The sequence below is a fragment of the Taeniopygia guttata genome, chromosome 1A, assembly GCF_048771995.1.
Source record: "Taeniopygia guttata chromosome 1A, bTaeGut7.mat, whole genome shotgun sequence".
NCBI classification, from domain to species: Eukaryota; Metazoa; Chordata; class Aves; order Passeriformes; family Estrildidae; genus Taeniopygia; species Taeniopygia guttata.
In genome coordinates, this window is record NC_133025.1 from 50529473 (window position 1) to 50546725 (window position 17253).

At 42.7% G+C, this 17253-nt stretch overlaps 1 protein-coding gene across 5 annotated transcripts in view; it reads left to right on the forward strand.

Moving 5' to 3' along the window:
• Positions 1-17253, forward strand: part of RBFOX2 (RNA binding fox-1 homolog 2) — a 171150-nt gene that overhangs the window by 25654 nt on the left and 128243 nt on the right. For 4 of the 5 annotated variants that reach the window (XM_030263083.4, XM_030263088.4, XM_030263091.4 and 1 more), the window contains exon 2: positions 10087-10137. The exons of the other annotated variant lie outside the window; for it this stretch is intronic. In XM_030263083.4, coding sequence (XP_030118943.1) covers positions 10087-10137 — 51 coding nt within the window. The remainder of the gene's footprint in view (positions 1-10086; positions 10138-17253) is intronic. 5 annotated transcript variants of the gene reach the window in all.

The following is a 17253-nucleotide window of genomic DNA, read 5'->3' on the forward strand; positions in this document are numbered from 1 at the left end:
TTCAGACCACTTGCAGATACCTCTCTGGTAAATTTTGCTTTCCCATAGTAGCATGATCTTTCTTAGAAAAGCCTTCAGAGAGGTTTGCCTTGCTCTCCTGCAATGAAATGGAAACAGTAACTTACTGTAAATATCTGGTTTGGTCCCCCATAGCAGGTGGATGCTGTTTTGTTTTGTATCTTCCTCTCTTTGCAGAGCAATCTCCCAACTTTTTGTTATTTTTTCTTAAATTTTTGAAACAGAACAGAACTTGTACTTAAACTCGAATTTATTCCAGAAAGGATGTATTCCTCCTCTGTGAAGGAGATTCTTTGATAAGTGTTTCTCTTCTCCTTATTTTAACAGTGTTCTAGCTGTGACCATTGCTTGCATGGGAATGCTTCATTCCTCCTGCATAAATTATTTGCCCAGGTTGGGACATCAGCTGTAGCCTGCCATTCTGTGCAGTTTGTCTAGGCTGGGTATTTCCGGTTAGCTTAGGCAGGATTTCTCTTTTTTTCATATGCTTTGCAGTAGGGAGGTGTGACCACAGCTACCATGCAGGTAACTCAGGGCAGTCATGTTTAGCAAGAGCTTTGCATGAGCAGTGAGGAGGTTTGTATAACACAAGTGGATTCCATGGAGTCCTTGGTCAGTGGCTTAGAAAACATATTACTTTAAAATTTCTTTTTTGTTATTATTTTTGTAAATTGCACTCTGGTTGCAGAGAGCTTTGGCATGTGACCACATCCCATTCCACCTGTCTGTGACCCATAAGAAGGTGTCAGTCAGCTACAGGGGGGATGTAAAAAGAAAGGCAAAGGTGTGTTTTCTGTAGTGGCATGGCGTTGTGTTATAGCAGGAATCACTCATTACTTTTTGTATGGAATTGCTTAATTGGGATGTTGAAAGGTTAGATTTGATTTTGTTTTGATATGTCTCTACATTTTTGTAGGCAAATGTGTAGCACTCTGGTGTCTAATTAGAAGGAAAACCCTGAAAAATACTGATGTGTGTGGGAGAGATGAATAAGGTAAAGCAAAGAGGGAAGGGTAAAAGCAGGCTTTATTTCTTCGTGGAGATAGCAACTCTTGCAAGGGGAGTAACCCTCTAATAAACTGGTACACGAGGATTTATTCTGGTAAAATTCAACAGTCATGACCTCTGCTTTTCCCTTTTAAAAGACTAGTGAATGGCACTTTGGAGACAGACACCCCCTTTGTCTTCAGAACATGTGCTCAGGCACTAAGAGGTTGTTTCCTTATCAGAAGGAGCCTGTCAGGAGTTGAAATGGGTGGATCAGTCTCTGCTGCCCTTCTGATCCTTGGTACCTCTGAGGCAGTAGGAGAGCCATCACCATGATGATGTGCTTTGTGCCATGGTCTTTCTGTCCCCTTAAGAACAGAATTAAATATTTTGTGTGTGTGTGTCTGGAATATTTTTTTCTTCTGGAGTGGGTTCTCTCAAATCCATGTGCTGATTTGTGGCAGAGAAATAGGAGATTCCAAGGGACAGAATTCAGGGTATCCCTGAATGTGCATAGCTCCCATTTGGGAATATTCTAGCTGTGGAATGACTTGCTGTCCATTTTTCCCCCAGGTTGATAATTTAGGTGCAATTAGTGCCCTGGATACTCTTGGGGATGCACTTTGGGGTGTCCCTCATAAGCAGAGGGAGCTGCCATGCTGTGGAAGTTGCTCTTGCAGCAGCACGAGAGGGGGTTCATTCCCTTTTAGAGATGCCCTTTTGTTCCCTGCTGTTGCAGGGAGAAGAGCTTTCCAGGAGGGGGATGAAGAGGCCAGACTTAATGGTCTTAAGAGTGGATTTACTATTTTTTTTTCCATTTTGTGAAGGAAGGCCTGGGAGTTGTTTCTCTCTAACTGTTTCCAGATGGTGCTGCTGGAACACAAAGATTTCTAGTGTGTTTGGGATGGTGGCTCTGAGACCCCCAGCCCCCCAGCGCTTCCTGTATAGCTCCACAATCCTGCAGGCTTAATCAGAAACAGTCCTGGCTGCTGAGGCAGGCTGCCCCAAGCCGTCTGCTTTCTCCCTCCTCCAGGCTTTTTAACCCCTTGCCATTACAACTCCAGCCCATCAGCCTGCCCACCTCACTTCTCTCCTTTCTCAAGCTGCCTGTGGGTACTTGGAGTGTTCCAGAGATGAAACTGCATTTGGCTAGACTACTTCAACAATTTATGTCTTTGGGGAAAGAGAAGATGGCTTGTAATGTGAACCTGGGAAAATAATTTCTGTAGCTATGTAGGGCAGCTTATGCAATCAGGCCAGTGTGTCCAGGGCACAGAAAATTTTTCTCACACCTCTTTGCCTGCAGCACTTAGTATACACTATGATTTTGTTAGAGTCGTGTGCTGTTGAGCCTCTGTCTCTTTTGTGCCAATTTCCCTAAGAGCAAGCCAAATTTAATTTTATATCACTGCCTCTTCACACCCAGCTGACAAATTAGCTTCAGCTTTTTTCTTCTGAAGGTAATATGACAACTATAATTTTGTTTGCAAAGTAGGAGTACTCTTGTTTGTTTTTAGCCTTTGAGCAACAGCCTGTGAACATTTGTAAAATCAGCCAAGAAACTTGTGATAAACTGACTTCCCTTCTGGATCCATGGTGTCATCTCCCTCGTCCTCTTCTCTCCTGTATTCTCCATCCTGTTTTTTTAGAAAACAGAACAGTGAACAGTCTACTCAGGCAAAACTATCGTCCTCTTCACCTTGTGAAAGCTTGTAGTCATCATGTTTGAGCAAGCCAGATTTTCATGCCATGAGCATGTTGCCCTGTAATGAGTTGGCTTAGTGTAAATTATGTGTGAAACACTTCCTCAGCCCCATGTAACAATTATGGCATCCAAAGGTGCCCTCAGTGCTGGATTTTAGAGCTTTGTTATGAGCCCTGTCCTGTTTCTGTAGAGTAAGAGCATAAATGAAGATGAACTGCAATTTTAAAATGCTTCTGCTTAGTGAAACAGGAGGGAAATCAATATTTTGTGCTATTGACTTCTGTGCATGCAGAGTGTCCTTGCATTTGCTGGATCACAGACGTCACACAGTGCACAGTATTCCCAGAGGCTTTAACTTGCACTGGATCTTTTGTTGCCACTGTAGGTCATGGACCAGCAGAATCTGACTATATTTTCTTTATGCCTGAAGCAGTATGAGGATGGACTACCATATGTAGTCCAAAGAAAGTGTATGTTTTGCACATTTAAATTACACTAAATTAATGAAATCTCATCTATTTGAGTATCTGAAAACATCCATTAGCTGATCTGGAAAATGAAAAACCTAGCTGGGGGAAAGGCCGTTTCTGACCAGAGACCTACTTCCATTATTTGGAAAAAAAAAAAGACAGGGAAGAATCAGCATTGTTATAAAGAATATGCGTAAAATACTTCAATTTTAGCTGTGGAAGTGCTTTTTGTATATGAAAATCCCCTTTCTCTTCAGCAGTAGACTTCTGTACTGTAACTCCATAACAGACACTGTGCAGCCTTAGTATGCATTTGTAAACTTGTTGCATCATGAATATTTTAACAGACCTAAAAGTGCTTAAACTTTTCGGTGCGGTTTGGTCAGATGTGTATTTGTTTGTATTCCATTCTGCAGCCTCTGCTATGCCAATCAGTTATTCTTCCTATTGGTTACATAAGATTTCACAGAAAAGAAGTGCCAGGAGATTGGAGTTAAGAATATACATATTTCAAAATACAGAAAATTGCACCGACATGTTTGGGTGGCATCACTGGGGCTCTAACTCAACTGGGATGCAGCCATCTCAAAGTTGCCCTGTTCTGTCTGACCACCTTCTGGGCCAACTGCTCCAGACTGTTCAAACTCTGGTCAGGGCAGGAGACTATTTTTATTAATCTGACATCACTTTCCTTTCTTGTCTTTACTGTGTCACTGGGCTCCCCGCCCAGGGAGCCTCTGGCAGGCCTGGCCTCCCTCCAGCTGGGCTCTGCCGGGGTCCTGCCCCTTCCCGATGGCCGGGCGGAAGAGCTGCAGTCCCACAGCGGGCTGTGGGTACCATGTCCCTGCTACAGAGCTGGGTGTCCAGCTTTGTGGAGCTGAGAGGCTGGAGTGGACATGTGGGACAGTGACCCCCTTATGCTGTGGGGCTGCAGGTGGGACCTGTATTCCTTGGAGCCCTCTGAGGCACCAGGGACACGGCAGCAGGGGAGCTCTTCTGCTCCATCTGTCCTGCATCCTACTGGCTCCTGTGGAAAACACGGTATTTTTAGGATATGGGGAAGCCTGGAGCAGGGGAGGGGGGGGCCTGGGCCGGAGGCTGCTGTAGCTGCAGCCAGAATTCCAGGAAGGAAGAGGGGCCGGATGAGCCTCTGTCCTGGCCTCTACTGGGCTGCAGAGCAGGGAGCTCAGGGGCGCTTCTCTTCTCTCATGGGCATGGCCACTGGCACTGGGTCTCCTCAGCTGCACCCCTGCTCTTCCCTCCCTCAAGAAGTGGCCTCAGCCACTGGGTGGGTGTCAGAAGCCAGGGCTGTGCTAGCCAGCATTCTTCCCAGCCACCAAGGGCAGCCGTGCCGAGATCAAAATCTCAAGCTTGCAGTCCTCACATATACTTAAAAAAAAGAGGAGAGTAGTGGGGTGGATGGGTGAAAATTAAAATGTAAGTCCTGCTACTTGCATCCAGGAAATTGTACAGGTTGTTGATGTCGGAGCACTAACAAGGAAGCAAATAAATGGATGGCCTTTGCTAGATGACGTCTGCACATGGGGAAAACTGCCAAAGCCATGAAGCAGGTTTAACTGAAAGTGAAGACAGCTGAAGGGAAGTGTCCCATAGTATAGCCACAGTTATTGGTGCTGCAGAGTGATTAGCAAGAGCTGTATATCAAATTAGGATAAGTATCGAGGGAGAAGATTAAGATCCATTTGAAAACTGCTTAGTTCAGTTTTTCATTAATAATTGGTAATTCACCCTTAGATGCTACTTTCCCCATTAATTTTATCCAAAGACAATTTGGGGTAGGAGACAGCACATACAATTGAGGAGGCAGACTGAATGAATCAGATACACTTGGACAAAGAAATGGTTATTTCCTTTTTGTTTATATGCAATAATTTGTTCAAGTAAGGGTCTGATAAAGAATTGCCTATTTTCTTAGCAACTGATAATAAGATCAAGGCATTTACAGTTTTAGTAGTGCTCTGCCACAGTTAAATACTAAAAAGCCTTTTTCGAGACAATCCCCCCACCCACCCCGCCTTTCCCCAGCACAGGGTTTCTGTCTTTCCTGTATGCAAGAAGTAGAACAAAAAAGATGGTGAAACCACTGGGCTGTGATGAACAGCACTGGGATTTCTTTCTGGCTCATGATCTTTACTTTTTTGCAACTGTCACTTTCAGATTAATAGCTTTGTAGCCAGTGTTTTCAGACTTTTTTTTTTCTTATTGTGAACATCTTATTCACTGTGCTCTGAGAAAGTGGCTTCTGTTTGTCTAGTACAAGTCTGATAAATGTGTAGCTTGTGCTATCTCATCACTTCAAAATCCCATTTTGCTTTTAGGAGGAACAAGTAATTTCTTGTTGCCTTTTTTTTTTCATTGCTCTGTGTAGTCCAAGGGTTGCTGGCTTTCTGATGCAGGGACTCTCCCTACTTGCTTCTTTCCAAGCTACCAGGTTGCTGCACCACCCGTAGCTCTGAGGGGCGGCCAGAGCAGAGACAGATGAGCTGTTCCTGTGAATTTTGCTGCTGCTGTTCAGAACCCAGCAGGTCGTTATGGAACTTGAAAGGACTACATTAACCTCATTCCACTTATCCTGGCGTTGTCACTAAAGCAGGAATGCTGCAGATCCAGGGAAGAGATTGCTTCGTCATGTTTCTGAGATTATCTTCTCAGTGGAAAGGACCCAGCACTTCAGGCTGAAGCTTGGATTCAGCAGGAATTGATTTTCCGGTTGGGGGAAGTGTGGATGAAGTTGCTAAGCTAACGGTTCCTATGAGCAAAGTTTTAATCTGCAGACTTTAGGCTTCATTTGGCTGTCAGGAAACAGCTGTTGATCAGGCCTCAGTGATTGTTGTATATGGCAAAATGGCAAGTTGTGATGTGAAATTGATTGAGTCTGGGGTCAGGTTAGTCCAAAAATAGGATTATTGCATTCTTAAGCTAAAATTTAGTTTCAATTTTAAGAAAAGGGTAGAAGGACTTTCAGACCTTCCATTATGTGTTAGAGCTGTGATGTTTTCCGTAGAGGAATGACTTTACTCCAGTCCTTTGAGGCCTTTCATAAGTTAGTGCCACCTGCAGCGATGATCACTTCTTAATAGTGTCTTGGTTGATTGGCAGTTCCTTATGTTTTGAAGATATGTCTAATTCAGCAGCTCTTAGAATTTGTCAAGTTGAGAGGTATCAAACCCCCCAAAAACTCCAAAGCCTGGTTGTTATGCTTGTGCAGGAGGATCTACTTTGAGCTTCAGGCATCTGCAAATGACTGTGCTGACTTTATCTTCTGACCTGAGGCAGTACCTGTGACTTGAAGTTTTTGGCACACCTTACTATTGCAAGTGCCAGTGGAAAAGGTCTTGTGTTAGCAAGGCTGGGAAATGGAAGAATGGGAAAACTTTGAAATAAATGGATGGTAAAGGCTTAGTGGATTTGACTGAGTTGTGAGTTTCGTCCTGTCAAATCTAGTTGGCCTGCACAGAGGCTGTCGCTGGGGTACAGCCACAGTGGTCACACGTCCTATGGAAGTGTGGAAGCCCATCTGTGAGATCATCCATATTGTTTGAATAAAATCCCAATGCGTGTTGCAGAAAGCTGATTTCTGGTATTAGCTTCCAGTTTTATTCTCCCTACTCTAAAGCAAATTGCAAATACCCGAGAAATGCTTTTCAGTGGTAAACAAAGTAATGAAATATCCCAGTGGCAGTTTGATTTGATTTTGCAGGCTAGTGCTGCCTAACTCAATTTCTTTATGAATGTCTGGTTGCATATTGGCATTGAAAGAGAATGTAATTGGCAGGAGGGAGCCGTGCAAAAGAGATGGAGTTATCCGGGGATTCCCTCTCCCATCAGGCTGCTGCCAGAAGGCAAAGTCCCTCTGTGTGTGTGGTGGGTACTTATCTGTGTCAAACCTTCCCTCTCCCTTTTCCACTTCCATTTTGTGAGATTAGTTTTGTTCACGTGCAGTCAAAGGAGGAGATTGAGCTGTATCCCCAGCCTCTGCTGCCTTAGATTGCCTACTAGCAGGGGTTTTCTGTCTGGATGTTGCTGGACTGTGCTGTTCCAGTTGCAGGAGTTTAACGCTTTCACTTCTTGCTCTGTTTAGTTTTCAACAAAAGCAAACTCTGTATGGAATAATCATGCAGCAGGCCCCAGATTCACCATTAGTGACCTGTAAAATTGGCAGCACTGGAGATTATTGGCAGGAGACGGTTTCCCTAGGCGCTTCCTGCCTTCTCTTGGAGAGTTAAGTTCAATTAGAGCAATGATACGCACAGCAGGGATTTTGCAAAGAGTCCAGTACTTGGTGGTAGCATTGCTGTATGAAAGGCAAAGAGATATCTTTGGCCTTTTTGTGACCTTACTGCTCCAGCTGCTGACCTCTTTCTAACCTCTGCTATCTCAGAACTCTCACTAAGGTGAAAAGTAAAAGAAGAGGTGAAATCCTCTTTCACCTCTTCTTTTACGTCCTGATGCAGCCATATCCCTCATACATTTTTAGTCTGTATGCTGTGAGGTTTGTCCTCCAAAAAATAAAGTATAGATTTTGGGATGGGGGAAATTTCCCCCTCCATTCAATTTTTTTGTTTCTTTCTAGCTTCTTACGTATTGTGGACTGCACTCAGATCTCTGTAATCATCTTTCTCTTCAGACTTTTGTGATTTGCTTCTACTTTCGAAACTGTTTGGTTTCTAGCTGTGGTTTCTCGGCATCCAGGTTCTGTGATTTCAGGAAATCCCACAAAGTTCAGTTCTGTCTCTTTTCTGTCACAGCCTTGTGATGACAGTCCCTCTTTATTAGTCTCTTACGTGAAGAACGCCATCCTGAAAAGAACAATTATATTTTCCTTTCTTTATTACAACTTTCAGCTTGCATTCACTGCCCATATCTTTAGTATCTGTAAGGCCAAGTTGTCCATTAATTCCTTATTCTCTGTGTAGAGATCTTTCTGGTTTTCAGGGTATTGAGAGAGGCTTGCACAGGAACTTGTCTGTGATATTGACCTTGTTTATGGTATTTAGGCATACATTGGTAAACTGTAGTTTGCAGGATAAACAATCACAGTGCTTATAAGGTGTACTTACACTGGGGGAGAAAAAGACTAACTGTACATTTCCATGGTGGTGTTTTTTGTTTTTACTTAAATTCATAGTTAAAACCCAAAAACTTTGAGTGGTGCTGTAGTTGATGGTCTCCATTTACTTCTTTCTACTTATGTGTTTTTCCTTCTGTTTCTGAATAGTTTGAGGAGTTTTGTGCTTAACCTGTTTTCTGGCTGTTAGTATTTGAGAAGAATGTACTCACACAGTGGCCAGCCTAATTAATTACGGTTAATCCCCAAAAATTGGCTGCTAAAAGTTTTGTTGTCATTGAAGTGTTCATACTGTGCATGCTACTGTAGCATGAGAGTGTGAGGAGAGGGTGATTGTTTCCTGGCAGGTTTCTACAGAGAATCCCCTGGGCAGGCTTGAGGTAAAGAGGAAGAGAGGGAGGATGGATACTGACTTTAAATAGCACTGCTATTCTCTGCACTGAAATAATAGCACCTTGCTTTTCAGCAGGAGTTATGTTAAATTGTGTTTTGTGCAAACTGTGAAATTGTGCCAGTGGCCACATGCCCTGTGTAGGGTAGTAGACCTCTCTCTGGTAAGAGCTGGCTTTCATTCAAATGTCCCAGCACAAAACCTAAAACATCTCAACAAAACCTCTTTCCTGACAGTGATTGTACATCCCAGTCAGCTTCATGCCCATATGTATTTGCTTTTGACAATTTGAGATGATTTTGCTGTGTTTTGTCAGGGCCTCTCTCTCCCTCCTCTCCTTCTCAAAGAGCTGCTGGAGAAAGTGCAGGGCTGACATAAGAGTTCCTCCTCACAAGTCCTAACAGGAGATACACTTAGAAAGTGATTGTGGAGGGTGGCTGTTTCCTTTGCTCCTCCTCCTCCTAGCATTGTGCTGGGAGTTGTTTGTGAATGCATAGGGGTACCAGGGTGGAACCGATACAGACTTTGTCTAGTTTAATTTTTCATCCTCTGCTCAGACAGAAAGATGCATGAGGCATCAACCAAGACATGCATCTCCTGAGGCATGTGAGTGCCCTTTCCCCTTGCAAAGAGGATATGTTGGAGGGAGAGGAACCAAAAATAAATTTAGAAACAGAAATGAACATTTAGGAATTATTATGCTATCTTAATTCCCACTGCACTGCTAAAATAGAGATGAGTCTGGGAATTTCATAGAGAAATTCAAGAAGTGTTGGAGGTTCATATATTCCTGCAGAGAGGATGATGGAGCTGCCAATATGTGACAAAATGTGTAGGCTCAGAGTCCCTTCTGGGCTGAAGAAATAAGGCCTAGAGGATTGATTTCCTGTTGGGAGTGTTGAGATATTGCACAGGCTTACCGGGGTGTTTGAAGTTACATTGACTACTTTTAAGTTCATATTAAACTATTAATATTGTTTTGAAAAGAAAAAAACATGACACATTTACAGCGAATGTTTTCGGAAGCATTTCTTCAAGGTTGGGTGAAGTGCACAATAGCTTCTGTAATTTTATATTCTGTTTTGTTCAGTTTTCATCACAGTAAATGTGTTTGCATATCAAAATTTTTTTGAAAAGGACCAAAATTATACGTAACTGATATTACAGAGGGTAGGATTAGTTTATGCTTATTTTATGGCTTTGATTTTTTTTTTCTTTCTTCTACACAATTTGGCATATGCAGCTGAAAATAAATTTTAGCTGCATTGGCTTACATGGAAAAAAGGAAGTTGGCAGAATACTTTAGCTCATTCTTCCCCCATTTCATGCAGGGTCTTGTCTTTGGCTGAGTTAAGACAGGCCTATATTTCCTTGCTTTCTATTCCTTGTAACTCCTACATTCACTCTTGATTTTCTTGTCTTGCAGAACGAGCCTCTGACTTCAGGTTATCATGGATATCCAGCAAGAGACAATCAAGTAAGTGTCTGATTGCAGTAAATATATGTGTCCGTGCATCTCTGTGCACTTAGGGGTGTATTGTCTGACAGTTTCCTGGCTGTCATGTTATGGAGGGGAAATAGTTTTATTCTTTTGTGGATTGTTTGTAGAGACATATGTGATTAATTGACTGAGTTTTTGTGGCTTCCAGCAGTATGTGGCAAGGTGCCTGTTAAGGGGTTAAATATCATCCACATTACCAACACCTCAGGACATTCTTGATTCTTTAAAATGTCACAGCTTAGAATCCCTGTCCTAAGCTCCCACTGTATCTCCTCAGTGTTAATGAATGTAGATGTTCAGTGCCAGTACATGCTTGGCCCTGTTTTATACTTATTGCTGTAATTCTGGCATTTGGGGAGCAAAACAACACTGAGTTCTTGTGAGTCTGCTTTTCTGGTGGAGTAGGGAATGACACATCCTGTTGGGTTGTTTCTAATATCTGTGAACTTGTCTTGCATTCCTTTCAAGTCCTGCAGGGCCCCTGCCCCTTGCTCTTATTCAGGATGCGTTCCTGCAGCAGTAAAAATTACACTGTTCAGTGCACTGCATCTGTAAGCCTTCTCTTGCCTCCTGACAGAAGACGGAGAAATCCAGCTGATGAATTTTCACAATGGAAGGAGGAGATGCTTTGGAACAAATGAAATTTAATGGTTGTAAGATACAACCGTCACACATTAAATCTCCCTTCTTGGAATGAATTTTTTTTCAGTGTTCTGCAGTGCTACTGCAAAGCAGAGTATGAACCAGTGTAGCAGGAAATTAATATGCACAGAAAATCAATAATGCAGCACATTTCAGTAATGAGCAAATAACAAAACCAAAATCAAATTCTTTAATACTCTCAGGTACTGCTATATAAAGAAAGCGATTTTCATCATCCCTTGATGAGGTCTGGGTATATGTAATAACAGCTTAATGGGAGATGTTTTTATGAAGGAATTGCAGCATAGTGCAGCTTCAGCAACTGAAGAGCTTAAATCTTTGGTGCTTGGTATGTGAGTATGAGTTCATAGGAGGAAATTATTCAGAATGTCTTCTGGGATATATTAAACTGCTAACTAGCACAAATAAATGCTACACACTGGGATGCTGTGAGAGTTGTGTTCCTACTCTGTCCAGGCTAAGTGAGGTAAGCTAGCTTGCGAGGCAGAACCAGTCAGATCATTAAAGTGGTTCATATCTGCTTTTGGCTTTCCCATTCTAGTAGCACCTTCTGTACCTTATTATGGTGCTTCATTTTATCTACCCATTTAGGGGTGTTTTGATACCTGCTAGTGCATCTTGCTTCCCAGGTTTCCTCCTTCTCATCCCATAAGTTCTGTTCTGATTTGAATATCCAAAACTGCTGTTGCTGGCGGGTTGCTAGATCAGTGTAGATGGGCATGGGAAGCTGTACTACAGCCAGGATCTGAAATGAGAATTACAGCTTCGGCTGTAATTCTCATTTCAGACCTGGAGAGCTCTGTATGGGTAGGCACAGGGAGTAATGAGTGCTAGCAAGTGTGTGCATGTATTACTGATGGCAGATAGCTTTATGAAATTTCTTGGAGGACAAACAGCTGCAGTTTAATTTGTGTGTTTTCATTTAGCAAATGCTTGTAAAAATACTTTTTGCCTGTTTTTTGTTTTGTTTTTTTTTTCCTTCCTGCTCTCTACAACATTTTGATCTGTAATAAGTATTTGTCCTTCTGTCTTGCTAGTGTCCCTGAGGCAGCTTAAATTCAGATCTGGTTTTCACTAATGAGGTTTCAAGGCTTTTAGCTAATCTGATTGCCAGCCTCTAACTTGATAGCAGCAGAAAAAGGGCTGGGGCTGGTGTGGGAGAATCAGCAATGGCTGATCCATCACCTGCCTTTTTGCACTGGGAAAGGAGGAAGTGATGTGGGAATATGTGTAGGGGTCCCCACCTGGAACAAAGTAATTATGAGATACAGGAGCAATTGTGTTGGATTTCCTCAAATTAGGAGCTGGATTTGAGCTGGTGAGGGTAAGTCAGTGTATTGTGCTCTTCCCCGTTGTACTTCTTTACTGTAAGTACTTCTACTGTGTTTTTTTTTTTTCCACAGTGTTTTCTTATGGAGAAGTAACAAAGCAAAGCTTATTTTTAGGGCTTTTCATCCTGTGACCACAATAGTCAAATTCTGCCCTTTCTTTCACTTTATGTAGCATCCTACTCCTCCTTCACTTTTTTGAATGCCTTTTTCGTTCCTTCAGGCTCTGAATGCTGTTAATTGCTGGCTGCATACCTTTCACTGTGCTGTTTTTACACCCTCTAGTGGTTAAATCATACCCAGATGTTCCAGATTATTGGAGTTTTTATTCCTGCCAGTGGAAATGTGTGATTGGTATAAGTCCTGACTTCGGGCATTTGGGAGTACTTAGGTCTCCAGAACAGAGTTAATTTTGTATCTTTCCCCACATATTTAAGCGTTCTGTTGTCACCATGCATGGGCAGCAGTACTGAAACAAATGAGATGAGGTTCATGTTGAGGCTCTTTCTTTCAGAATTCTGGTGTTGGGTGATTGCTTTATGATAACCCAAGGCTCTGGGTGGTTGTACAGCCCCTTTGTTCCTCCCCTGCCCTACCAGAGTGTTGCTTGCTGGACTTTTTGTGGTCATAGGACCTGGGGAGCATGTGTGCTAAATCATTATTGTATAAGTTTTCCTAAAAAGATGCTTTCTGTTGCCAAAGTGTTGCACTACTGGATCGATGTTACAGTCCTGTAAGGAACTGGAGAGCTCTCTGAGACTGTTCTCAGAATTCAAGGTTTGCTCTGGGGATGCATAATGGCCATTCAGGAATGGCAGGATGCCCTTCCTTTTCCCAGAGCTAGGCTGATGGCAGGGACAAAGCCCTGTGGTAAAGGGAAAATGACAGGACATTAGTGTAACATTGCTAACTGAGATGAGAACCAGGTCTTTTGGTGAGGAGAGCTTATTCCCTGGAGACTATTCAGTTCTATCCCTCTGTTAGGTCTGCCAACAAAATGGTATTTCTTTTTTTGTAATGCAAGCGCCTGCCTAAAATGCAGTGAACCAAGACTTTTTTGCTTCATTTCCCAAACTGTGACAAACAGCTCTGAGGTACTTTGAGTTGGTCTCAACATGGAAAATGAGTGGTACAGCTATCCTGATACAGCTTTTACATACAGACAAACTCATCAAGAATGTGTATTCTTCTTCCAGAAGGCTGTTGCATGCTGACTGTGCCAGCTCATTTTGTATATAGCCAAGGCCTATATTATATTGCTCTAGTGCTTTTCATGTCCAAGTGTATTAGACATGATATCTGAGATTTGTTAGAGTGCTGAATACTGGCACATCTGTGGCAGAATTTGGCAGCTGCATGGAATAATTTTGTTCCCCAACAGGAAGCAAAATAGCAAGAGCACCTTGTTTAGCTGCCACTAAAGGGAAGAGAGGAAGAGAGAGAGTTTATGGAAGCAGAAGGTAATTGCACACACCAGAACTGGGTCAGGATGTTAGAGCTATTATACCTCTTCTGTTATGGAAAGTGGTCCTCGGCTATCACAACACGTTAGGATATTGGTTTGAAGCCTCTTTTAAAAGCTTGTACTTCCCTAAGTACAATTCTTAAATCAAACAGGGCCATTGGCTTGGTGCTAATGTGGTGGAAGCATTGTTACCTATCACAAGTGACACTTCCTTCAACAGCTTAATTTCAGTGGCTGTTTTTCCATCTGGGCACTCACTAGGCCTGACCTGTTGTTCTGTATGTAGATGAGGCTGCAGCCCAAGGTAGTGTGTGCCTATGGCAACTGCTAGGAACAGCTTTATCAGTATCCTTTCAGTTTGGAGTTCAAGCTTAAGGTGAAATGCTGTTAAATCCTCTCCAATTGTCAGCCTTTTCCCCTGGGTCTTCACTCACTTGCTGCATTGGAATATCTGACAGGGCATCACAGGCTCCAGGCGGATGTGTGTGCTGCCTTCCCTGGGCCACAAGCTGGTGAACAGCAGGGGTGGCAGCCTGTGAGAACAGGAAGCCTCCCTGTTGCTTTTTTCCCTCCCTGTTTGTTTTCTTTGCCCAGTCCCTTCTGATGTGGGGAGTTTGGCAAGGAAGACCTTCATCCTGAGATGTGAAGGGTGTGTGAGGGCTCATGGGGAGGCAGGACAGCAGGTCACTGTTGGAGCTGGCTGCACAGAGGTGCTGCTGCTCATTGGCGGTCTCTTGGCAGCAAACAGCAGGGATCTCCACACAGAGTTTAGAGGGGGAAACCTGTCCTCTCTCATCTCTGTGGTCTGAGACTCCTTCACCTATCTTCCTCTTCTCCATTATGTAGATGAAGTGTGAATTTGGGCATATTGCCACAGCTTGATTAGCAGCTTAGTGTCCAGCATTGATTAGGATATCCACTCTGCAAAAAAATCTCTTGATTTAGTACTAACAGACTTGAGATGCTCTTGCCATGAAGTAAAAATGTCATCCTGGAGGAAAATGGTTTGGTCACTTGTTTGTTTTCACTTGTGCCGTGATAGCACCAACCACAGTCTCTCTAGTGCCTTACTTGGTCAGTATTGTAACTAAGACTCCCTGTCTCAAAGTTCAAATCTAAGTGGTCTTCCTGAAAAGTTTTAGTTTTTGTTTTCCTCCTGACCATGAAAATAAACCATCCAGTGTGTATGTTGTGTGGCTCTGTAACCTGTGAGGTGGTAGCAGTGGAAGGGTAAAGTTTTCAGGAGCTAGAAAAGAGCATGGTTTGTGTGGCTTTGGGTTGTTTGTTACCTTACACTCTTAATTTGAAAAGTGCATTTAATACAAATTATTAAACTCGGGGGCAGAGAGAGGTTCTAGAGAGGCTCAAATAAAGTCTTAACACCTTACTCTGTGAGTAAATAACCAGGACAAAGATCAGGAAGCTTCCGAGCTCCTCCACATAAAATGGAGAAGACCAGACTTGGTATTTTTAAGGAGTCCCTCTTGGCTTGAAAGTAATCAATCCAAAATCTGGGATGGGACCAAGCTAATGAGGGAAAACTGCTCTAAGCACTTTCCTTTTGTTTAAAATTAAGTGGATTAGGATAAATTTGCCAAACCTGCTGCATCCTGGCGCCTACAGCCTCTCTTCAGGCAAGCAATGAAATGTTTCCACACTGTACTAGACAGGACTGAAGGGATATTCTATTACTGACTTACTTGCAGTATCCCATAGAAAAGAATGGGCTTAATTTCAGAGAATGTAGTCTGGACAAAAATGTCCAATGTGTTCAGGAGGTGAGAAGCATCTGTGGGGCGCTGCACAAAAAGGGGTTCAGGAGTGTGTAGTGGGAGATCTGCTGGGATGTTACTGCTTCATGAAGCTATGAAGAATTTGGGCCAGTTCAGATGTGCTTATGGCAAGCCATTTAACACTTACAGGAGGGAAGGAACTTGAGAAGTCCTTTACCAGGTTGCATCCCACACTACTTAAAACTCACAGTACATTCAGAAGGTAAAAACGTGTTGAGAGAGTGAAGATAGGTTAAAACAATGTAAACTGTGGTATGTGAGAAGGAAGATAGCGAACAGAATGTTTAGCTAAAAACTGAAGGAGGAGTTGGTTACAGATTGAAGTTTAAACAATTAAGGATGAGTTGGAAAAGTAAGATCCACTGAGACTAATCTGGTGGTGCATCTCCCCTGAATCCAGAACTGTCTTGGTCAGGCAGGCACTTGCTAGATCATTTGAAGCATGAAGAAGTGGTTCCTTGTTTTCTCAAGCCCAGACTATATCCCTAAGATACTGCAGGAAAGATACAATAAGTGGGATTAAAAAAAGTTTTAAGACACAAACCACCAAATAGCCTAGCTTGTTATAAACCTTTCTGAAATTTCACTCTGAACCAAGTTTCTGTGCTTATATCCACATTCCCCCAAATCTTTCATTTCCTTTGTTTAGCAGATTTCCTAGCATCAAACCCCTTAAATAATACAGGAAGCACGATGTCTTGCAGTTGACACGAGTCTTGCAAATAGATTACTCTGTCTGTGTATTTATTCCCTTCTTCCGTCATGTCTGCTGCCTTTCTAATCTCTGAATATAAGGCACAGAATCTTTTCCTTCCAGAGCCCTGAATACCTTCCAGAAACATATCCAGTGAACTCCATGCCAGTGCATGCCTTTCTTATAATCAATAACAAAAGATAGTAAGTAACCACGTGGAAAAAAATTGTAAGAGAAATAGTTAAGGAGTGTACCTAATTCAGATACATGGGAAGACTTCCTCGATGTAAACTCCTTAAGACCTATAAACAGCTTCTCAAGGGAAGTAACAAATACCTTGCTGATGAATAGTCTGGCCAAAGCTCTGGGGTTGTAAGGCGTTGGCAGGAAATGGGCTTGGATGATGTAATATAAATTCCTTTCATGTTTGAGTCCTCTGATTCAAGCAGTTTCTCATCTCTGCCTAAGGGTTAAAGAGAGGAGATTTGAGTCATCTTTGGGAGAGTACCAGGAGACCACTTTTTCTCCTGTGGTGACCATATGAGTGTTATTCCATGTCTTAAGTTGGAGATTGCAAGGCCCTCAGTTCCTTTGTCAAGAGGGACAGCATCTTGTTTAGATTTTCCCTTCTGAATGATTGCACCAGAGTGTGGCATGTGTGTTACAAGTAGTCTGGATCAGTTGTACGACTAAAACCAAATGGTGCAGAGAAAATGGTCTGTTGATAGCTATGATATCCTATTGAGGGCATGAAAGTAGCTATTCCAGGTCAGACAGAAAGCCTCTGCCTTCCAGTGTTCTGGCTTTGACAGTGTCTAATAGCAAGTACTTAAAACAGAGGGAGCAGCGCCAAGATTCAGTGATACTTCCCCTCTGCTATGCTCTTGAAGCAATCCTGTGGCTTTGGGATTTCCTGGCTATAGATTTTTATTCTTTTTTAAAGTCACCTGTGATAGATTTTTTTTTTTTTCTGTATTGAATTTCTCTAAATGGTTTTGGAGCCTGTCTAAACCTTTGGCATTCACAGCATCCTGTGGCAACTAGTCCTTACTTTAGGTGTTTTACTTTATGGGGGGGAAAAGTTCTTCTGTACATCACTGACTTAAAACTGCGGTGGTTTTAAAGCTCTTGGGTGAGGGTGACTTGGGG